Source organism: Gallinula chloropus, assembly GCF_964237585.1.
Source record: "Gallinula chloropus genome assembly, chromosome: 4".
NCBI lineage: Eukaryota > Metazoa > Chordata > Aves > Gruiformes > Rallidae > Gallinula > Gallinula chloropus.
In genome coordinates this window covers 91,419,873-91,443,504 of record NC_140088.1, presented here as the reverse complement: position 1 = coordinate 91,443,504, position 23,632 = coordinate 91,419,873, and the positions used below count along the sequence as shown (strand labels likewise).

Genomic DNA, 23,632 nt, shown 5'->3' with positions numbered 1-23,632 from the left:
GCCTGGGATATGGCACAGCTCTGCTCTGCGGGTTTATTCGCTTCCAATTTCAGAGGGGGGGTGTTCTATTTCTCTTACCTCTTAAAGAAGATAAGCAGCAGATTAACTGTGAGAGACTCCAGGTATTTTTAATTAATTTTTCAAGATTTGGCTCAGGCAGTTTGCCAGGGCTTAGGAAACACCCCCACAATGCTTTTCATTCCAGGTTCCTGCAGGATACTGATCAGGTTTTTATTTTACCTTCATCTGCATCGACTTTGAGAAAGTCTGGGAAGAATTCCAGGCTCAACATCTGCCTGTACCCAAAATGATTCACAGCTTTCCTGAAGAACGAAAAGATTTAGGAAGATTGTCATAAGAAACCATTCCCCCTCATCCTGCCACTCCAGGCCCTTCTGAAAAGTCCTTCCTCTGCTTTCCTGGAGCCCCTTCAGGGACTGGAAGGCTGCTGGGTTTTTTTGAAGAGCTTTTTCCTGACACCCAACCTAAATCTCCCCTGTTCCAGTTTAAACCATCACTGTCGTCCTATCGCTCCATGCCCTTGGGAACAGTTCTTCCCCAGCTTCCTACAGGCACCTTTCAGGGGCTGGAAGGGGCTATAAGGTGCCCCCAGAGCCTTCTCCTCTCCAGGCTGAGCCAGCCCAAACTCCCTCAAGGCTCAGAAGCCTCCCACCTTACCTGAGGCAGCCCAGCCCTCAGCTGGAGGAGGAGCTGGCTGTGGTGGTGGCAGCTGTGCCCATTACCAGGGGGCCAGGTCACATTCTCCAGAGCCCGTTCTTTGCAAGAAATCTTATCTTCTCTGGAGCTGCCCAGAGTAAATGGAGCAGCACTGGAAAGCACATCCCAAGTCACAGCGCTGAGTCTGGCCTCGGGCTCCCCGCTCAGCACCAGGAGAGGTGATGTTCCAGGCTCTGGCAGGAGCACAGCCAGGGTGAGACAGCCCGGCTCGAGCACAGCACGCACTGCAGCGCTCCCCTCCTACACTGCGGTAAATACTGCGCCTTAAATCCACCTGATAGGTGTTTAAGTCCTGCTATTCATCTCCCTTTCAAGTTCTGGGGCCCAAAGAACAGGTTTATGGGTTTATTCTGCCAGCCAAGAAAGCCTGAAAGAAACGATGGTAAACACAGCCCCCACCCAACACCCAGCAGCGCCCTGAACAAGGGCGTTCCTGGGCAGGGCACTCTCCCCACCACCAGCCCTTTGCTGCAGCAACAGTCTCTGTCTACACAAATCCCCCAAAGCCCACCACGTAGCATCCTAGGGGTTGGATTTACTGTAAGCCTCTCTGCCTCTGCACAAGGAAAGCTGCAAGGATGGAGCAGCCTGGCACAGGCAGTTACAAGGGGCTGTGGGAATACACACAACCCTCCTCACACCAGGACTGCGACAGGCGAGGGGGAAGCGGTTCCATTAGCACCTTCCCAGGACAAAGGTGTTAAAACAGAGGGGAGGCCACGTGGGAGCTGCCCCTGTGAAGCCTGAGGAGCACCAATCCAGCACAGTCCCCTTGGACACACACATCAGGCGGCTCCGGACTGACAAGGGGCTCCTAAAAACCAGGGAGCAAAGCAGAACCAAAAGCAGACCCAGCTCTTCCCAACACAGCACACTAGAAGTTCTTTGGCTTCCTCTCCTGGGTTCCTGTTCTCTCTCACAGCAGGTGGGTGCCGTGGCTGGGAGCTGGGATGGGAGCTGTGCTGGTAACACAGGGATGGGTCAGTTGCTGCCCAGCAGACAAGGGCTTTTCAATTGCTCATCCTGCCCTGCTAATGAGAAGGTGGGGGGCAGCCAGGGAGATGGGAGGGGACCCAGCCAGGACAGGTGACCCCAACTGGCCAAATGGGGTATCCCATGCCAGTTACCTCATGCTCAGCATAAAGGGGGGATGGTGGGGACACACACACACACACACACACACACACAGTTTTTGGGGCTGGTGCAGCTTTGGGGCAGCTCTGAGCTGTGTGGGTCAGTGAGACACTCACTGTGCATCACCAGTTTCACACATTTTGCTATAAATTCCTGTCATTGTTATTTCTCTGCCAGCCCAGTGACCTGTCCTTAGCCCAGCCCGGGAGGTTTGCCTTGGGTTTGCCTTTCCCCTTCCCCTTCTTCCACCCCCCAGAGCCAGTGGCTGCCTGGTGCCCAGCTCCTGCCTGGGCAGAACCATGACACTTCCCAAGTCTCTTTGAAGTCTACAAAGCCCAGCGTGCAGCTGAGGGAAGGGAGGATGCCTGCACACAACACAGCTTCCTTCGGCCGATGAAAGATGCGCGATGGAGACCTGGGGGAAGGCAGGGCTCTCCCTGCAAAAAGCAGACTGCTCAAGGCAAATCCCAAATTCCCCACCCCAACCGGCACCAGGCTGGGACATTAAGACAGCTGAACCCCCCTGTGCTTGGGAACAGGGATGTACCACAGGAGGAAAACCTGCCTCCTATCCCATTACCATCTGCAGAGCCTCCCCAGAGATGCAGCACTGTGCAGCCTAGCTCGGCGCACGCTGGGCTTGAAAGCAAGCCAACACACAGGGTATTTCACTCCTTCTTTTACTACTCTTCCCCATGTGATTAGTTCAGGCACCACTCCCACGCCTGCAGACACAGGGTGTCACTGGTAAAGCCCCCACCCCAGTTACGTGCTCAGGCTGTACTGTGTCTACCTGCCCCAACCCCACAGTGTGCATCCCACAAAGGGGGTTTGAAAAATAAAGGGGGTGAGTCTGTAAAATACAGAGGCTCAGTTACCCCAGCAGAAGAGTCACCCATACGTGATTACAGCTGCACTCCCACACCGGGTCTGCAACCGTGACGAAAATACACCACCCAGAATGCTGGGGAAGGCTGGGCTTTGCTCCTGGGGCCACCCTGCAGTGAACATACCTGGCTCCAAGAGCCAGAAGAAAACCTGGAGCAGGAGGAGAGCAGGAGGCTCCCAGGTGGGATTCCTGCTGGCTCCCTGAGCAACAGACAGAGGAAAGAACAGGTCCCGAGACTCCTCAGTCTCCTCCAGCTAGGAACCATCAGCGTAGGGTTCCCACCACACAGGACAGGGGTCACACAGGCTCTCCAAAAAGATTCTGTTCAGCAGGTTAACCCAGGCTGACACCGTGACCCTGTAAACCCCGCTGGGCACCCTCACCCAGCATCACCCTCTAACACAAAGGGTGATGTCTTGGCTGCAGCTCGGCAGCAAACCGCCCGCTGCCCCTGCAGTGACCAGCAGCTTGTACCTCTTTGTGACCAGAAGGGTGTATTTCTGTAAAATCTAACGGGATAAAGACCTTTCCAGGGTTACAGCCTCTGCAGAAACAGCTCAGAACTTGAAAGCCACACTTTCATGTCCCCACAGCAGCGACAGCCGCGGTTTAAGAAGCATCTACCGTGGCAGTCTCGCTCCCAGAGCTTGCCATCCCCTGTCACCTGTGATGTGAGGCCAGGTTTACACTCTCTCTCACATCATTGATGCCTACTGAAGTCGAGCGCTAGCGAGCAGTTAAAGGGAAGAGACAGGAGTTCAGACATGATTATCATCTCCTGCACTGGCCAATGAGGATTTTACTGTGTGTTACTCTCAGGAGCATGTTACCCATCTTGTGGCAGCTTTACAAGAAGTGATGGTTACAAAGGGACCATCCCCACCAGGTAAGAGCCTTGTTCAGGAGCAACCCGTCCCTCCAGTCACACCGAGACACCACGTGCTGGTCTCACAGCCCATCGTGCCATACACTATCAGAGCACACAGACAGCTCTGTAAGCAGAGAACAGCAAGAGAGCCAGGGAAAGGGCCACGGGACAGAACTTCCCTGCTGAAAAACCAGCTAACAGAGATCCTGCTGCTACTCCAACTCCTCAGCTCGGTAAAACTACTGAAGTTCAATCCTACACAGGAACAAAACACACATGGGTTTCCTGGGCTCCTCTTCCCAAGGAGAAGAGCGCAAGGGACGGGTGGAACGGGCACCGTTTGGTGGTTGTCTGGTTTCCCACTGACAGCAGCTGGCCACAGAGCATTTTTTGAGCAGGACTGAAGGTTCCCTTGAGCAGAGTCTTTGAGAGGAAAGGAAAAAGGCCCTTTTGCCCTGTTCCCATTGCCCCTTGTCCCATCTCCTGTCCCCTGGCTGAAGAAACCATCGCCCACCTCTCTGCACCCTCCTGGCAGGGCAGGGGAGGTGGGGAGAAGGTCTCCCCTCAGCCTCCTCTTCTCCAGGCTGAACACCCCCAGCTCCCTCAGCTGCTCCTCAGAGGATTTGCCCTCCAGCTCCTTCCCCAGCCTGGTTGCCCTTCTCTGCACTCGCTCCAGGACCTCCATGTCCTTCTTGGAGTGAGGGGCCCAGAACTGGATCCAGCACTCGGGGTGCAGCCTCACCAGTGCCCAGTCCAGGGGCACAACCCCCTCCCTGTGCCTGTTGGCCATGCTGGGTCTGATACATCCTCACATCTCTGGTGACAGCTGGCACGTGGTGGGCTTCCACTTGTGGGACTGCTCTTTGAATCAGACAACATCACTTCTGGTACCACCAGACAGAAACACTCACCTTGTAGCTGAAAACAACCCCCTACAAACTCCGTCCCACGATCAACCGCAGCAGCAGCCACGCTGCAGCTCCCCTCCTGTGCTTCCTCCCTCTGCAATTCCACAAGTGGGGAAGAATTGATCCAATCTCTGTGGCTGCAGAGCATCTGGAAGGATTTACTGTATCAGATAAAACGGGACTTGCTGACTGAAGAGGAGCTCTGCAGCCATTAGCATGGAGTTGTTATTAATTCAGGCTAGCAAGGCTTTCCCAGATAAGAAGTTTAAAAGCTTGTGGTTTAAAATTCTACCATTAAAGAGGTAAAGATATTGCTGCAGTGGATTTAGATCCTCAAGATTTTATTTTTTTTAACTTCCTAGAGAGTATTTTCCTTTCCCAGCCTCATCACCCCACCCCATTTCTCACAGATCAGAGCACCGCTCCCCAGTTGTTTAATGACGTTTACACAACATTATAGGTGCTTGATTTAGCTGCCACAGCTCCCATCTGTAATTAATCCTCCCAGGAGCTAGAACGCTGCACAGCTCGTTACCACAAGCTGTGTTTCTAATGTGGTACGAGCTTCCAAGCTCCACAACTCTGCTCTCACATCAGGTTTGTGCCATCATTAACTTCCCTGGGTTCATCCCAGTCCCACCAGCCAACAGAGAACACGACCCCCAGGAAAAGGCTGGAAACCAGCTCGGGTGTTACCAGTGATGCAGGCAGGAAGGAGGCCTTTCCCCCTTTTCCCTTTTTCTTTCCCCAGAGCAAGAAGTAAAGCAGCACACAAAGGCTTTGCCCACTTTTGCAGGCTGTTTCCATATGCTCTGTGCAGAGCTCCATCAGCAAGAGGTGGAACTGGGCTGGGGCTCACCTGCCACTCACTCGTGCCCAGGAGCATTAGCAAAGTGGAGACAAAATTACAGCCCTTCAGCCTCCTCTCTGTTAAAAAGCAGGTGAGATGAATGCTCCTCCAGATGCCCCCATCCTTAAGCATCACCCCACATCCCTGGCCCTTCAAACTGGTGGCACTGAAGAGTGAAAAACCAGAACTAGTGTTCCTACAGCCATCAGAGCAATGCCAAGTACCCTGTTGAAGTAACGCTGTTCCTCCTGAGCTGGAAGCCAGGAATATTCACAGAGGAATTACATCCCCCCCCTTACCACTCCAGAAGTGCAAAGAGAAAGCACTGAAAACCTGGATTCCTCCAGTCTGCTCTCTCCTGTGGCTTAGAGGCAGGTTTACCAAGGCCACTTTCACAGGCTCTTCTCTTGAGCAGCACTTGAACTCCCTAAGCCACAGAATGAATGAAAATGAACGTGGCCCTGAAGTTGTTACCTTCCTTCACCAGGGAACAACTACAGGAAAAAGCTGGAGGAGTTTGTGTCCAGGGAGGGAAGAGCCACATGCTGAATGCCTGCAGACCCCCAGCACTCCTCCTCTCACTCACCTCTGCCCAAAGCCAGGTCTTTGGCAACAGGAACAGAACCGTGCAACGGGCCCTGGCCCCTGGTGCAAGATCAGAAGAGATGAATGCTTTTCTGGTAGGCTCCCAAGATAAACCACCCTGCCTGCCCAAAGGAGCCCTGTGCAAACATGTTTATTGGCTCACACAATAAATCACTGCTCTCCAGAGCAAACCCAGCTTTGCATCTCTAGTTCACACAGTTGCTTGAGGCAAATAATGTGGAGCAACCCTGAAGCTTCTGAACCTCTCCACAGTTTGTTTGCTCAAACAAATGAGATTTCCTCTCCTTGGGGCTGGCAAATGATCCCAGGCCAGATAAATCCTCGTTGTGAATGAGCCCTGAAGGCTGAGAGGCAAGCTGACTTTATGTGCACAGTCCCTCCTACACAGAGGAGCAGGACTCTCTAGACCCATCCGAGAGGGACGCTGCTGCCCTCTGAAAGCCCTGCAAGGGGCTGGAAGGCTGGGAAGCACCTAAGGGGCTTGCCCAGCTCAGGGTCTTGGTGTTGCCTGTCACAGACAGCGATGGGAGCCAAAACCAAACACGTTTCCAAGTGTGGAGAGACAACCTGAGCTCCAATAAAACTTTCCAAGTGAGAGTAACAAAACTGAGAGCTCTGCTCCCCACCGTGCCCTGGGCAACCTTCACTCATCACTTCAGTGTCACAGAGTCTGGCTCAGGGTCCCCTCGGCCACAGTGCTCTGCACAGACAGAGGGAGCAGTTTGCAGTATCGCTGCTGCCAAGGTAACCCAAAGCTGAGGAAGGAGCTGGGAGAGGAGCAGGGACTTTGCTCTGCTACTGGGGGTGGCAATGGCAGAGCCAGGGAGGCAGCAGGAGGGTTTGCTTCTCATGGGAGTATGTTCACCAGCAGCCCCAGCACCGGTGGTGTGTTTACCAGAGCTGGTCTGTAATCTTGAGCCAAAAACCTTTCAAATAAAAACCATTTTGAAATCAAAAGCTTTCATACACAGCCTCTTTTGTTTGGACTGATAAATTCTGTCAGCCCTCTGTTAGAAAAGAAACCTCTAGTAAACCTACAGGCACAAAACCACCATCGACCACCGTTCTGATCAGCTTCCAAGTGGGCTTTTTAAAGGGTACACACACCTCAAAAACCTGGCACAGGGTGCACATACCTGCTGAAACACTTCAGAGGGGTGGGGTGCGTGCTCTCCCCCACCCAAGCCAGCTGGTGTGGCTATCCCTGAGCTTTTGTTCACAGCAGACCCAGCCAGATGGGAGCCACACCAGGAGCTCAGAGGATGAGAAACCTTTCTGTGCCCTTCACATCTCCAGAACGGGGCTCCAGACCCAAGGGACACACAGGCCTCAGGTTTATCCTGTGCACAGAGGGCAACTGCATCGAGCTTTAAGCAGGCAAAAAGCTTCCCAGAGCCTCCTGTAAAAGCTGGATGAGAGGCAGCACCCACACTCTCAGAGCTCAGGGTCCCTCCCTGAGAGTGTGATGCTGTCCAGACGTGGCAGAGGTTTTGCAAATCATGTCCTGTCAGAAAGCTTTCCCACAGCTGAGTTCCACGTCTCCTCCCCTCTGACAGGGCTTATCTGGGGACTAATCCCACGTTGCAACGAAGGAGCTGGGAACAGGAATCAGCTCTGGTGCTCCTGAACTCTGAGCTGTGCTAGCACCCCCTGACAGCCACCGCACCCTGCAGCTCCGGCAATCCAGCCTCACAGTGTTCGTGCCCATCAGGCAGTGGATGTCACAGGGTCACAGACCCCCCTGAGCTGGCAGGGCCCCACCAGCCCATGGAGCCCAACTCCTGGCTCCACACAGCCCAGCCCAGTCAGAGGTGGCACTGAGGGCATCGTCCAGGCGCTTCTTGCCCTCAGCCCAGCTCGGGGCTGGGACCCCTTCCCTGGGGAGCCTGTGCCAGCACCGACCCCCCTCTCAGCACAGAACCTCTTCCTGACACCCAGCCTGACCCTCCCCTGGCAGCTTCACCCTGGGGACAGGCACAGCAAACAGCACAGAGAGAGAAGGCACAAGCCAGTGTGTAACTTACTTCATTCTTCCCACCAGCTGCATGCTAGGGCAGCTCTCATGGACTTGTCGCTCTGGCTGCCCCCAAGTAAGGGTGCTTATATATGCATATATGAATAGAACATATATATATATATAAAAATATAATTGTTTGGGGCAAAACCCCCACCAAACCCCACAAGAATCCTAAACAGTTGCCACCATCCCTCAATTCAAACCAGCCCACAAAAAAAGGTTAATAAGCACTAGAGTAACACAGGGAACTGCCATTCCCAACCCAACAGGGGTATCAGCAGGTTAGGGGGAAGCTGAAGAGGGCCAAGTGAATCTCTGAGTCACAGGGTTGGAGCTGACCCTGCCCTGGGGCAGCTTGAGCCCATTGCCCCTTGTCCCATCTCCTGTCCCCTGGCTGAAGAGACCATCACCCACCTCTCTGCACCCTCCTGGCAGGGCAGGGGAGGTGGGGAGAAGGTCTCCCCTCAGCCTCCTCTTCTCCAGGCTGAACAGGTACCTCACTTCCACCATCTACTTGAGCACATTTCCAAAGCCAGATTCCTTGACAACCCCTTACTCATACCCAAAGTGAAATTATTTCTTTATATGCCTACAGGTGAGTGTGGTTCAAAGGAGCCAAAGCTCCAGGGCTGGGGAGGGAGGGATGAGATAGAGCAGCAGCTGGGTTTACCACAAGTTTCCTGGAAGCAAAGGTGAAAGGTAAACCTGTGCTCTCCTTGGAAAACACCAACTGGTAACCCAGTGCCACCCTGGAGCCTTGCTTCCCGTGTTAAATCAGCCCAGTGGCTCGAAGGCTGACTGGCAGCACTGGGGTCAAACACCCAGCTCCCCACACCAAAGCAGCTGAAGCCATTTGCAGCAGCTGAGACCCAGCCCTCTCCAGCTGAAGAGTTTGGAATGTGGGCTCCCTAAATAGAAATCCACCCACCCCATTCCCATAAGCGACCCTGGCCTCAGTTTCTCTGCAGCACCACAGCCTGGCAAGGCTACAGTCACTGTGTGTATCACTCCAGCATGGCTTTCCAGAGACAGACACCAGCTCTGCATGCCAGCACAGGGTGGGTTACTCCCCAGAGTTCAGACCTGCCCCAGCGATCCTCACACAACCCCGCTTCTCGCTCCGGACTGATGCTGCTTGTCAACACCATCCCAGGGAGGTTTCCAAACACGAATGTCAACACATCTCAGCTTTCTGGCTCTCACCTCAGCCTGCAGGCAAGAGGCAGGGTAAGGCTGTAGCAAGAGCAGACCGCTTCCCTGCTGCCAGGAGAGCGGATAGCAGCAGCATCCCCCGCACACAGCACTGCAAAGGCATCTGGCACCCAAACCTCTAACAGGTGAGTTGTATGGATTAAGCTAATCAAATCCTTACAAATTACCCTCTTACAAGGCAGCACTACCCCACCATGGGCTTCCTGCTGCAAGCGTAGCAGCAAGGATGGTGTTCCCCCAGCTGCCCTCTGGTCAGTGATGCAGTCCCAGCATCGCTCATTTCCAGGGCTATGAACAACACCTGACATCTACAACCTGACTATCTGGGAACTCCTGGTCAAGGATATTGGGAAAGGACACATTCCCAGTGAATCAGCTACCCCTCAGCTCAGGGATTTCCTTGTTCTTCAGCAAGTTCTTCAATGTGAAGCCAGCATCTGCATCAACCCATTCGCTGCTGCAGCAGGAGGGGGGATATCATGAAGACGGGGAGGGGAAAGGAATTCTTCCCCAGCTCTCAGCTTAGTGTAGGACCCTTAGATGGCTCTAACCTAAATGCAGGGAAGTCCCTTTCTTCCCAAAGGCACCTGCTTTCCTCCCCTGTGACCCCCTGAGGCATCTGGACAGCAGTGCTAACTTCAGTCTGCACGTGGATCCTCTCGCACGGGCTGACCTGGAACGCCACAGAAACCAGACAGCTCCAGGAGAGAAAGAAAACTGCCTGCAGAAAATTCAAGCTCCCAGATGCCTTCTTTATTATGTCAGAGTAAAAGAGAAGGTTATAAGCAGAGGGCCCTGGAACTGAGCATGAGCTGAAACCCATCTCTCTCTTCACAGCTCTCCTAGCTAACTTGGGCAGCTCCATGGCAGCGGTGCCACTAACGGCACTCTAATTATATTAACCATCTAGGGCCTTGAACATATTGGTCTGGCCATCTAAAGGGGGAAAGGCTCAATTACCAAGGTTGGTTTTTCCTATTGCACCTCCCTGGGAATAACCACTGAGAGGCTGTTGTACAAGATATGATGGATTTAACCAGATGCTCTCATCGTTTCTATCACAGTGCCTGGGAAAAAACAGCTTCTATAAATACCCAAGAAGCCAGTGAATTACAGCAGCATGAAATGACTTCAGTGAGGTTAAAAACGTGCTGGCATCGCACAGAATGCACTAGAAAGATTAAATGCAGAGACCCCGTCAGAGCTCTTAGCAGACAGCACTGCTGCTGATTTTAACAAGGAGGTTACTTATTGAGGCTGCCATGTGAGAAATTACCTCCTCAGTCTGGACACGTGGATTTATCACCCGTTTGCAGAGGCTAAAGAAGGCAACTGTCTAACCAGGCCACCCAGTAAAAGAGAGGATCGTGAAGATCAGCTCAGTCCCCTTGCTGGTACCTGCAGAACAAAACACGTCTCCACGTGCAAACCTGACCAGGGAAATGATCACGTCTGAACAAACTGCTCCAGGCAGCCCACCGTGCTGGGCTTCAGTGTTCAAGGAGAGTCTAAACATCCTACAATCCTAGAATCTCCTGAGTTGGAAGGACCCATAAAGTCCATCGAGTCCAACTCCTGACCCATAAGGACCATTGAGTTCAACACCAACAGCCCAGCCCAGTCAGAGCTGCACTGAGGGCATCGTCCAGGTGCTTCTTGCCCTCAGCCCAGCTCGGGGCTGGGACCCCTTCCCTGGGGAGCCTGTGCCAGCACCGACCCCCCTCTCAGCACAGAACCTCTTCCTGACACCCAGCCTGACCCTCCCCTGGCAGCTTCACGCTGTTCCCTGGGGTTCTGTCCCTGGTCCCCAAAGAGAGGAGAGAGATCGGCGCTGCCCCTTCGCTCCCCTCGGCTGGCAGCCACAGACCCCATGAGGTCTCCCCTCAGCCTCCTCTTCTCCAGGCTGGACAAACCCAGGGCCTTCAGCCTCTCCTTCTAAGCCTTCCCCTCCAGACCTTCCCCATCCTCAGTGCCCTCAACAAAGCACACTCCACCTACCAAAGAACTGCTAGAGCCCATGCCCTAGGCCAGAGCCACCAGCACTCTGCGTGTTCTCAGAGGCACCGAGCGCTGCTCACTGACACCTCACAACAAGGAGTCCAAGCCCCACAAAACATACTCTGCTTAGGAAGACTCATTCCCAATTTGCTTTTGATACTAATACTTCCTATTTTTTACCAGGGGAATGGACAGCACAGCACTAATTATAAAGTGCTGATGAGAGGGCTTCACACCACCAATCAACGCTTCTGGCAGCCTGGACAGGGGTGCACAGCAGGTACCCACAGCCAGCTATTCCCAGGCTGAAGGGCCATGCCAAGCAGGTAAGCAGACAATACAAAGGGTGCTAACCCCAGCAGGAAGAGCAGCCTACCCACACAGCCACCCCTCAAGGCAGAGGCTCACTGGCTTGTGGTTGTTTCTCCTCAGGGTGATTCCCAGTGCCTGTGACTGGTGCTGATGGGCTCGGCCTTGGCCAGCAGCGGCTCCAGCCCTGAGCCCAGCTGGGGTTTAACTCTGAAGAGGGTAAAATTCTCAGGCAGGTGGCATTCCCTGAGGGACAAGAGTTCTCATTTGCTAACCCAGAGAAACAAAAGGGTTTGTATATAGCTGCAAGGTCCAAGATTCCTCACCTCTCCCCCCTCACACAACACCCTACCTCTCAGCCCCGTTGATGCCACTGAAAATCCAGGCTCAGTGTGAAGCTGAAGATTTCCCCATTTGGAACCTGCAGAAGGTTCAATTCTGACTCCCAAAAACTCCCAGGAAGCAGTTAATCACAGTTCTTCACTTTTTCTTGAGGAATGAAACATCTGGTTTAAAATCCATCAAATGAATACAGGAAGAAGCCACGCTGGTGATTTATCCTTTGGGGGAGAGGGAGAGCTTTTTCCCTTCCCTCATCCTCAGAAACACAGGTAAGGCTGTCTGCAAACACCCAGGACTCTCCCCCAGCAGTAGCATCCCAGCTGGTGTTTATAAACACCTCTGGTGGTGAGCTCACAGGGCTTGTTAAAGGAATCATCACTGAATGATGTGACGTAGCTACAACGATTACAGAATCAAGTGAGCACCCAGGACTTTATCCTAACAGGTCTCCTTAATCTACAGCTCCCCAATAAATCAGTGTTCCCCTGGCAGCCTGCTGTAGGTGTTCCCACCAGAAGCTATTTAACATGCATGGCAGACACACAGACACCCTGGCATGGCCAGCTTGAGAGCATCACAGCATCACATGGCTCTGTACAGCCGCATTCAAGGCTGGCAGATCTGAGCAGCGACACAAAATCAATGCACCCATCTGCAAGAGCTTCAGATTTGGGATATTTCCCAGCTATTATGGGTCTTCCTGAAAGCACCAAGGAGTACCTTGTGCTCCTTGTGAAAGTCAGCAGTTCCAACAGCAACAACTGGAGAGCTGATGTTTCCTGAAAAGGCCAGAGAATGATTTACCCTGGGCAGCTCTGAATCACTTAACAAGCCTGTGCAACCACCACAGCTGTGTGACACACTGGCACTTCTGAGGGGAACGTGAGTTATGCAGGTATTGGGGCAGGGGGACAGGAAAAGAAACACATGAAACCAGCCAGCCTGGAAGATAAGAAATTCCACATGGGACCTGTGTCCAGACACAGTATTTTTGCCCAAGGTTTATGATTTATCACCATAGAGTCAGAGTGCTTTGGGCTGGAAGGGACCTCAAAGCCCCTCTAGTTCCATGGCCATGGGCAGGGACACCCTCACCAGCCCAGGGTGCCCAAAGCCCCATCCAACCCGGCCCTGAACCCTGCCAGGGATCCAGGGGCTCCCACAGCCTCTCTGGGCACCCTGTGCCAGGGCCTCCCCACCCTCAGAGAGAAGAATTCCTTCCTGATGTCTAACCCAACCCTGCCCTCTGCCAGCTTGAAGCCATTGCCCCTGTCCTGTCCCTGCACTCCCTGGTGACAGCCCCTCTCCCACTCTCCTCTAGGACCCCTTGAAGTACTGGTGGGCCAACATTAGGTCTCCCTGGGGCCTTCTCCTCTCCAGGCTGAACAAGCCCACCTCTCATCCTGGCTTCACAGCAGAGCTGCTCCAGCCCTCTGATCATCTTCATGTCTCCTCTGGCCTCTCACCAACAGCTCTACATCTTTCCTGCACTGGGGACCCCAGAGCTGGACCCAGCACTCCAGGTGAGGAGCCGCTCTCCTATACACACACACCCCCACAGACCTGCCCTGACTAACCCTACCAACCAAAATCTCCTCTTGCCAAGGCTGCAGACGTACTTCACCACTCCACAGAGCCCAGTGTGGGCTTGTGCCTTCATCAGCACCAGCAGAATGTAATAACCCTACAAATCCCACGAGCAACAAGCTCCATTTCTCCTTTTATCACCTAAGCCACTAAGGAGACAGCTATCTTCTTGTCTCCTGTTTTCACTGGCCGTAGGACGCTGCTTCCAACCCCAAGCTAGTCCTCTTGCTCCCAAACCAAGGGCTGGAAAGTTTAACCTGGGCTTTGCTTTACACACCAGTGTGACAATGGTTTGTTGCCAGGTCCAGCCCAGGTGATACAAGCTGTCCCCTTTCTGTAGCTACATTACCTTGTGCTGCCCATGGGTCTCCACTTTTAATGGGTTAGAGGCTCTGCCCCCTGCCAAAGTCTGACTTGGATCATTTCTCTTACCAACTAACCAGGCACTGCAACCCCTGCCCTCAAGAGAACATGCAAATGGGAAGCCTGATGAAGGGCTGAGGAAAGGCAAGGAATGAGGAAGCAAGCTAGCAAAGGAAAAAGGAATTTTCCATGCTGGGAATTTAAAAAGGGAAAGTAAGTGATGAATTACCAGGCATTATTTCCCAAGCAAGGCTCTTTAAATGCAGCTGGTGACTTGTGAACTAGATAAACGCTGGGTAATTGTTAAACTGTTGTCCTGGTGAATGAAGCCATGAGCAATCCAACCTCTCCTGCCAGGGCTCTGGCACGTAGCTCCCATAACTGTGTTATTAAGTGTTAATCATCTACCTAGGTGAGTGCCTGTGGATGAACAGCCTCCATCCAGGAGGGGCACCGAGTCGGAACATGTGGAACAGGGCAGCTCTCCTCAAGACCCTGATCTCCCAGCAGGGCTGAGGCCACATCACACAGCGGTGACTGAAGCACTCATCTTCACCAGCCAGCACAGAGGATGGAGAGGAAACACTGCAGGATGTCATCACCTTCACCACTGCAGCTGAGCACCCACCACCTCTGCAGCTGAGCAAGCAGCTCCCTCCAGCAGGACACAGCCCCGTGCCCCACCATTCCATCTCCTCCTCTTTGGCTGACCTTCTGCCCTACCACTCCAGCCCCTTGCAAGTGCTTATAAACCCCACAGGCAGTGCACACATGAAGCTGGTGATCAGACATCTATCAGCCAATGCAAAGTGCATTATGCTGTGGTTATCTGTCAACAGGAGGATTTGTTACTCTGTTTAGTAGTATTTTGTGATTTTTACCATGACTGACTGCAGAGCACAAAGAGGAGGATGAAGAGCTGAGCTATCCAAAGAACTACAGTTCCTCTTCCCCCCTTTTCTGGAAGAGGCATGCTGCTCTGGACTGTTAAACACAAAGGCTCTCCTTTTAAGATCATAGAATGCATTGGGTGGGAAGGGACCTTCAGAGGCCATCTAGTCCCACCCTGCAGTGAGCAGGGACATCTTCACTAGAGCAGGTCACTCAGAGCCCCAGCAAGCCTGACCTTGGATGTCTCCAGGGATGGGGCCTCCACCACCTCTCTGGGCACCCTGGGCCAGTGACCCACCACCCTCAGAGTGAAGAGCTTTTTCCTGACACCCAACCTAAATCTCCCCTTCTCCAGTTTAAACCATCACCCCTCATCCTGTCGCTCCATGCCCTTGGGAACAGTTCTTCCCCAGCTTCCTACAGGCACCTTTCAGGGACTGGAAGGGGCTGTAAGGTGCCCCCAGAGCCTTCTCCCCTCCAGGCTGAACCAGCCCAGCTCTCCCAGCCTGGCTTCACAGCAGAGGTTCAAATCAACTGGAAGAACAGCTGGTTCAAGTCAACCTGAACAAGATGTTCAAGTCCACTAAGCATTTTAATTAACTTGAATCCTTTTTCAAGCTGTTTCAGAAGGAAAAAGGGAAGCAACCTAAGACTTTTGGTAGAAGTACAAGCAGAACACCCTTCACTGGGTATTAAATCAGGACTTTTTATTCAATTCATAATTTTTTGTTCCAGCTCCAAGATTAAAAACAAGCCCCTTGGCTTGTTTGGTGCTTTAGAATGTTAAAGCCCCATATGGGTCTCATGAAGCCTCCCAAGGAATCTGCCAGCCCAGAAACTGACCCTCAGATGGATTACCAGCAGCTGGTGCAACAGCCAGCCTCCAGGCTTTCCCACAGATAAAACCTTCATGGAGATGGCTCAGCTGGACACGTCCTTCCCTACTGCAGCATCTACCAGACACCAACTGTCATTTATCAAGTCACACTCTCCATTTAAACAACTCCCACCTTGCTTCACAGCCCTGTGCTTCCTTCCTCCCAGGCAGGAAAGCTCTCCTTGGCACAAGCCAGCAGGAAGGAAGATGCAGCCATGGACCTGATCAATACCTCTCACACATTCAGTGCTGTGGTGGCACAAGTCTCCTCACCCCCACCCACGCTACCCTCCAGCTAAGGAAAGAAAGAAAAAATGATGTATTTTCCTCTTTGTTATATAAAGAAACACAGAGTGACCAGGTTGGAAAAGCCCCTTAAGCCCCTGGAGTCCAACTGTCCCTGTCCTGTGCTGACCCAGATCCCTGAGCACCTCATCTCCCCTCTGTTAAACACACCCAGGGCTGGGGACTCAGCCCCTCCCTGGGCAGCCTGTGCCACAGCCCCACAACTCTGCCAGGGAAGAACTTTGCCCTCCCAGCTGAGCTGACCCTGCCCTGGGGCAGCTTGAGCCCATTGCCCCTTGTCCCATCTCCTGTCCCCTGGCTGCAGAGACCATCGCCCACCTCTCTGCACCCTCCTGGCAGGGCAGGGGAGGTGGGGAGAAGGTCTCCCCTCAGCCTCCTCTTCTCCAGGCTCAACACCCCCAGCTCCCTCAGCTGCTCCTCAGAGGATTTGCCCTCCAGCCCCTTCCCCAGCCTGGTTGCCCTTCTCTGCACTCGCTCCAGGACCTCCATGTCCTTCTGATGGTGAGGAGCCCAGAACTGGACCCAGCACTCGAGGTGCAGCCTCACCAGTGCCCAGTCCAGGGGCACAATCCCCTCCCCAGATCTGCTGGCCACACTATTGCTGGCACAGGCCAGGCTGCCCTTGGCCTTCCTGCCCACCCAGGCACACCCAGGCCTTGTTGAACCGCTGTGCTGGCTGTGTGGATCTGAAAGCTCCCTGAGAGGCGAAGGCAGAGGGAGGAACACAAATCTCCTCAGCACAGCTGGAAGCCAAAGGCAGGGATGGGTTTTCCCTCAGGGGACCCCCCTGAGCACAAGCTGAGCCCGGTGCCCCAGCAGCTGCAGCAGTGAGGTGAGATGCAGCCCCTCTGCCGCGCTAACCCTGAAACGCTCCCAGAAAAGCACATTCCCATCCCAAACTTCCCTCAGACAGGAACAGCAGGCACATCTTCAGACATGACAGTGAACAAGAGAGAAGACAAGTCCTTGCTCTGAGAGCAACAAGGTCAAGTTGGTCAAGTGTTACGTGATCCCAAACACCAGCTGCACACCTGCATCAGCTTTGTGTCTGCTCCCAGTTGTACTGCAGAGCAATCCTCTGGTAAAGCTAAAGGAAACTACTACAGTTACACAGGCCAGTTGTCAATAGACACACAACAATTGCACTAAATACAGGGATAAAGGCAACAATCAAGGACACCAGGAGCAAGTTCTTTCAACAAGAAGCACCTGACATAGAATATTCCACAGCCTTTAAGTACAAATACTCCAGCAAGGTGTCATCAACACCTGCACCAGCATTTCAAATGCACAGCACGAGTGCCAAGAACCCCCCCAAACCCAACAGATGTGGGTGACACGGCAGCAGTGATCAGTGAGAGATGGAGCCCCTCACTGCAGCTCGAGCTGCAAGGCTCAGTGCAGAGTGACCTGTCACTCAGGTCACTGAAGCTGGAGCCCAGACAGCTTCTCCAGACAGCTTCCCAGCAGCTGTGAAGACCCTGATACTCCACAGCGTGGTACTAAGAGGAGCAAACACGTTTCACCTGCTCCAGGTTCCTCTCAAGCCACCCACTGAAAACATTCACCTCCAGCCATTCCCCTCACGTCCCCTTCTTGGAGGGACAACCCTTCTGAGGGCCTCAGTCCCCATGGGAAAGCCAAAGGAGCCTCCTGCCAGCAGTTATTTCCAGGACAGCCTGTGCTCACAGGCCAGAGCACTTCTCCAGAGCTCCAAGGGACAGAAAGCAGTAGGCTTTCCCCACCAGCTGCTCCCCCTGAGCCAGTCTGCCCTGGGATCCATGGAAGGACTCCAGAAACCTGCAGTTGCTCAGCCCAAAGTACCCCCAGCAAGGTGGACAAGCATCCAAGAGCAAAACACTCTTTACAAATGGTTAAAAACTGTGATTCTTGTGCAAAGCTACTCATGGATGACATGCACGTGAAGAGAGGGACAATAACAGAAATCCTTGGGGCTTGTAAAGATGAGTCAGGGTACACAGTACTGAGAAGAACAGGTGTTCAGTTAATTCAAGAAAAAACCCCACAGAGCATTACCACTGGTGTCACAGCAATGCTTTACAAACCATACTCCCTATCCTGACTGGGGCCACACGTTTGGGATTCATATGGCTTCCAGGAGCCTTGAAATCTCTCAGGTCTCTTCACACACTGGACAGAGGAGCCCCGGTTAGAAGCAAGCAGAGCTGTGCTCAGAAGGAGAGCGCTTGGGTTCAAGGGCCCAGGAGAATTTTTAGCCACTCCAAGGGCAGTGTTTATTTTGCTGCTGTTTTCCAGCAGGCTGCAGGTTCACAGCTCTGTGACCTGTACAAGACCAGCTAGAGTCAAACGCAACAGCACCTCCTCAAACCCTTCCCCAGCATAAAGACATGGAGGCTCACCTACCTCAAACAAGGAGCCCTGGTAGATGCAGGCACCTGTGGGACAAAAGAAAGCAAAGCAAGCATTAAACAGATGAGAAGTGAGTGATACCAGCACGTTCCTCAGCGAGCCAGGGCCTCACAAGCCGCTTTGGGCTTGGCTTAGCAGGGCAACCCGTGGGCTGGTGTCAGGGGCTGTGGCCAGGACGGGCTGGGAGCTTGGGGAGTGGCACCAGCAAGGCAGAGCCCACAGGGGATACCTGCCAAGACAGCCCTGCTGGTCTTCAAGAAGGGTGAGCACACGCCTCTGCAGCACCCCAGCACCTCACTGATAAAGCCTCCCAGCCTTGCACCTGCAAGAAGGTCCCTCTCAGACAGCACTCAGTGGGCTGGGGGAACGCAAGGGAGTACAACGGGGTGGGCAGCACCCTCACAAAGGCCTGACTGAGCCATCCCCAGCAACCACCCACTTCTGAAGGGGGCTGGTATCATAACCCACTCCCACCACCACTTCACCCTCTCCCAGACAAGTGACAGGTTGGTGCCACTCGTGCAAGGGACAGGCACCCTCCCCCTCGCTGACACAACGGTTGCCCCAGATCAGACAGTGATTCTCACAACATACACCCAAGATGAAGCTCTGAACTGTGTTCCAACTTCAAACAACAGCCCGAGCTCCTGCTGAAGTAAAGGGAAGCCACAGCTACACAGGGGCAAAAGGTGGCCCTTAGGAACACAGCCTTACACAGCACTGGCACTGCATTTAAACTGTACAATTTAAATGCCAATTGCAGGCTGAGGAGCAGTCTCTTGGGGGTGCTCCTATAAATCCTCCTGCTGTTTACAAGAGAAACAAATCAGCACAGGAATATACAGATGAAAATGCCAATCATGGCAAGAAGAGCCAGTGTGCTTCCCCACTCCTAAGCTGCTCCTCTGTGGGCAACAGGTGACATTCCATCCCACACAACTCCTCCTGCTTGGGTCTCCTCAGTCCCCACTCCTGACACTGCCAGGTGAAAGGTTCTCCAAGCAAGCAGGAGAGCCACACACCCATCCACACATACTTTCCAGACTCTACTTCAATAGATCAAGGGAGAGGTCAGAAAATAAAACCACAAATCAGTTGAGTGGCAGTTCTTTCATTGATTTTCTGGGAAACAGCCACCCTCCACCAACTACACATATCTGATCACTGAGAACGTGACGAGAATGGGAAACCCAAAGCAAGCCAAAGATGAAACGAGGACACAGGAAAAGCTGCCTCAAGGGACCACCCAGAGAAGGAAGAATTTCCTCATCCAAGAGTGGTGTTTCCCAGAAAATGCCGATTAGACAAATTTGTGCAGCAACCCTTGGAGCTACACTGCTCGGAGTCAAAAGCTCCTCCTTGGAGCCAGTCTTCAGTGCAGAGGCACCGCCAGGAATTCCTTTCTCTTGCAGAGATGAGCCACAGGAGCCCAATCGTGTTTCTCTCCAATTCAGCAGACACCTTTCTACTCCTACTGGCAGCGAACAGATCAAGACCCATCACACACACAGACTGAGTGTCCAAGAGTCCTAACACTGGCTTTGGCTCCCACACCTGCATCACCCCCATGACCCCAGGGTTAATCACATTAACGAGCCAGCTCTGCCCGTTCACACTGGGATCACAGAACCAGAGAGTCACAGCGTGGGCAGGGCTGGAAGGGACCTCAAAGACCATCAAGTCATGGGCAGGGACACCTCTCACCAGCCCAGGCTGCTCAAGGCCCCATCCAACCCGGCCTGGGACACCTCCAGGGAGGGGGCAGCCACCACCCCCCTGGGCACCCTGTGCCAGGGCCTCACCCCCCTCACAGTGAAGAGCTGGTGCAGGACCTTGTGCTGGTCCTTGCTGGACCTCGTGAGGTTCATGTGGCCCCACTGCCCCAGGTCCCTCCGGATGACATCCCATCCTTTGGTGTGTCAGCTGTGGTGGTTCAGCCCCAGACAGTGGCTGAGCACCACACACTGCTCACTCCCTCCCACGGGAGACAGACAGACAGACAGACAGACAGAGCCTCCATGGGGCGGGGTAAGGACAGATACTGACAAAAATCACTGTGAATGTAGAACAAGAACAGCCAGTTCAACTCACACCCAGTGCTCACACAGGGAGCCTTACTGACCTGACAGAGTGCTGCCCGACAGCAAGGACAGACTGACTGACTGACCCGACATCCCAGCCACGCTCAGACTGTCCTGGAGGCAACCAGCCCCTGCCCCTCCCCAGCCAGCTGCTTTTATGGGGCAGTGGTGTCAGGGGGTGTGGAAACAGCCCAGGGTAACTCAGCTCACCTGGGCTGGCTGCTTGGGGAGAGGTTACCTCTGGCCTGGCCAGAGCCAGGACAGCCACTCAGCTTGGTGCCACCTGCAGACTTGCTGAGGGCGCACTCAACCTCATCACTGATATCACTGATGAAGATATTAAATAATACCGGTCCCTCAGGGACCCCTGAGGGACAGCACTTGTCACAGATCTCCATCTGGACATCGAGCCATTGACTGACTATTCTCTGGGTGTGACCATCCACCCAACAGACCACTCATCGAATCCACATCTCTCCAGTTTAGAGAGAGGGATGTTGTGCTACTCAAATACCACAAAGATCAGACTCTCAGCAAGTACCTGTTCATTTATTTACTTGACTTTCACAGCAACTTGTGTTTACAGCAAGAAAAACCACACAAACACTTGCCCATACCTTGACTCCCTGTTGCTGTATTGATTTGCAAACATTGATTATCCTCCTGCCCCCCACAGCTCGCTCTCCTATAGGCAAGAGAGGGTAATTTCAAGGTTGATCATTCCAGCTGCACCTCAAGACCCAGTGCCAAACACAAGCTCACATATTGTTGGAAGGCATGTGGGAAAAAATCTAAACAACTTAATGCCTGTTAGTTAAGACCAGCATGGCTCAACTGTTCTACTCCTGAAAAAAAGCAGCACTTTATTTGGCTCACTAACAGCTGCAGTTCCTTAAAACTAAGGTTTCACAGAGTCACAGAGCTGTAGGGGCTGGAAGGGCCCTCCAGAGCCCATGGGGTCCAACCCCCTGCCAGAGCAGGGTCCCTGGGACAGGGCACACAGGTCAGTGTCCAGATGGGGCTGGAATCTCTCTCTCCAGAGAAGGAGACTCCACACCCCCTGGGCAGCCTGTCCCAGGGCTCCCTCACCCTCACTGGGAAGAAGTTCTTCCCCAGATTGGTGGGGAACTCCCTGGGCTCCAACTTGAGCCCATCGCCCCTTGTCCTGTCCCCACAGACACCCTACAACGTGAAACAGGCATCAGAGCCCCCAGTGAGGATTTAAAAACCTTGAAAGAGGCAGGGGAAATCTACAAACAGCGAGAAAACAACATCAGTGTTTCCTACTGTTGCTCCAAGAGGCTGTAATTACACCCAGAGCCCTTTGTGACAGGCGCTACAGACACATGGTAAAAGAACAGTCGAGTATCAGAGCTCAGGGCCAGAGCACAGAGTACGGACCAGGGCAGCAGGGCCAGAGCAGCTGCCTGGAATAGCCCAGGCAAGGCAACGCCAGGAACGAGACAGGCCTTCAGAAACACCTCTCTTGTCTCTACAGACTATTTACTGCCTCTGCTGCGCTTCTTTACAGGATTAGGAAAACCCTTAAGCTACAAACACCTTCCCGTTACTTTTCACTCCGGGTTCTGCGTGTGCCCCAGACGTGGCCTGATGCGCATCAAGCGCCATCGCTCAGGCTGGCGGGGCCCCGGCTTCGCACGCAGCTCCAGGTCACTCGGGTGGATCACGGGCTGTTGGCAGGGCTCACCCAACAGGCTTTCCTCAAACCAGCACACTGCTTTTCACACGTGGAAGAAGGTTGGGAAGTACGTCCCAAACCTTCTGCCTCAGTATTTTTGGGAAGGAGGAGGCTGGTAGGGTGGTTTCCTGGTTTGGGGGCTTTTGGCTGTTGTAGGGTGGGGGGTTTTTGGTAGAAGTCCCTCTGAGTACTGCCTAAGAACTTAATACCCCCAGATTCCTATCTAACAATCCCTCAACTGGCATGTACAGAGCTATTTCTAGCTACCACTATTCAGTAAGGCTGCTCCCTGAAAGGGGAATCAGGGCTGCGGTGGGAGCAGGACCCGGGGAGCAGGAGTGGGGAGCAGGACCCGGGGAGCAGGACCCGGGGAACCTGCCGCTCTGGGAACTGGCAGCCTGGGGTCTGAGGGTCAGAAGAAACGCAGGAGAACCACCTCAGCACGCAAGCGAAGCCGGCCTGCGCTCCCCAGCTGGAAACACCAGTAACTTCAGGGCTCACAGCACCGGTAAGATCACGACCTGGCGCCTCTCAGGAGCCTGCCCAGAGCCCCTCTTCCATGGGGAAGGAGCCCAACGCTCCACACCTGCCAGAGCGCTCAGGGCGCCGTGCCAGCCGCCCTCCCGCGCACCCACAGCGCTTCCCGGCCCCTCCGGCAAGTGGCTTCGGCCTCCCCACGGCCCCAGCACCCGCGGAACAGCGAGCCAGCCCCGCCGCCCAGCCAGCTCAGCCCAGCTCACAGGCCGGCACCGAGTGGCTTTGGGGAACCAAGTCCCGCAAGAGCCGCTGTGGGCAGCGCCGGACCCCGCCTCGCAGCGGGGCTGTGCACCGCCCCGGGCCGCCCCATCCCCGCCCGCTGGCTCGCAAAGGTGCCGGGCGTGAGGGAAACCCCGCGCCACAGCCCGGCCGGCGGCACCGCGGCCGCCCCTCCCGCCTCTTCCCCGCTCCTCCGTCCCCGGCCCTCAGCCGCCCGCGGGCACCGGCACCGAGCGGGAAGGGCTGAGGGGCCGGGCGCGGCTGCGGCTTCGCCCCGCTCCCTCTCGCCCCGCCTGTGCAGAGGCCGCCAAAATGGCGGGAGGCGGACCCCCGCCCGGGCCGGGGAAAAGCAGAGGGAGGAGGGGGGGGAGATGCCCCTGAACCCCCCGCGAGAGGGTGATTTCTCCTCGGCGGGGGAGCTCAGCTGCTCCGCGGGGCACCGACCGCCCGCGGGACGGGGCCGGGGCCGGGGCCGGGGTCCGGCGCGAGGACTCACCTGAGGCGGCGGCGGCGGCCAGCGCCGCGCTGAGGAGACACAGCGGCGCCCAGGCGCCCATGGCCCCGCCGCGCCGCCCCTCCGGCGGCCGCAGGGGGACAGAGGGAGAGGCGCCGCGCCGGGGGCACCGGGAGGAACGGGGCCGGCCCGCCGCCCGCTCGGCATGTGCCGGGGCAGCACCTCACGCCCGCCCCGCCGCCAAACTTTGCCCGCAGACAAAGCGGCGGCGGTCCCGCAAGAAACGTGCCGCAACCCGCCCTCCCCCGCCCCGCCCGGCCCCGCCTCGGGCGGTGCCGCCCTCCTCCTCCTCCTCC

General features: G+C 54.6%; 1 protein-coding gene across 1 annotated transcript in view; it reads right to left on the bottom strand.

Moving 5' to 3' along the window:
• The window catches only part of FRAS1 (Fraser extracellular matrix complex subunit 1), a gene marked incomplete at both ends in the record, with an annotated part of 117,425 nt that extends 94,046 nt beyond the window's left edge, over positions 1–23,379 (bottom strand). Inside the window, 2 exons of the mRNA XM_084264163.1 lie at positions 18,281–18,312; positions 23,319–23,379. Of these exons, the coding sequence (XP_084120289.1) occupies positions 18,281–18,312; positions 23,319–23,379 (93 nt within the window). The remainder of the gene's footprint in view (positions 1–18,280; positions 18,313–23,318) is intronic.
• Between the last annotated feature and the right edge of the window lie 253 nt (positions 23,380–23,632).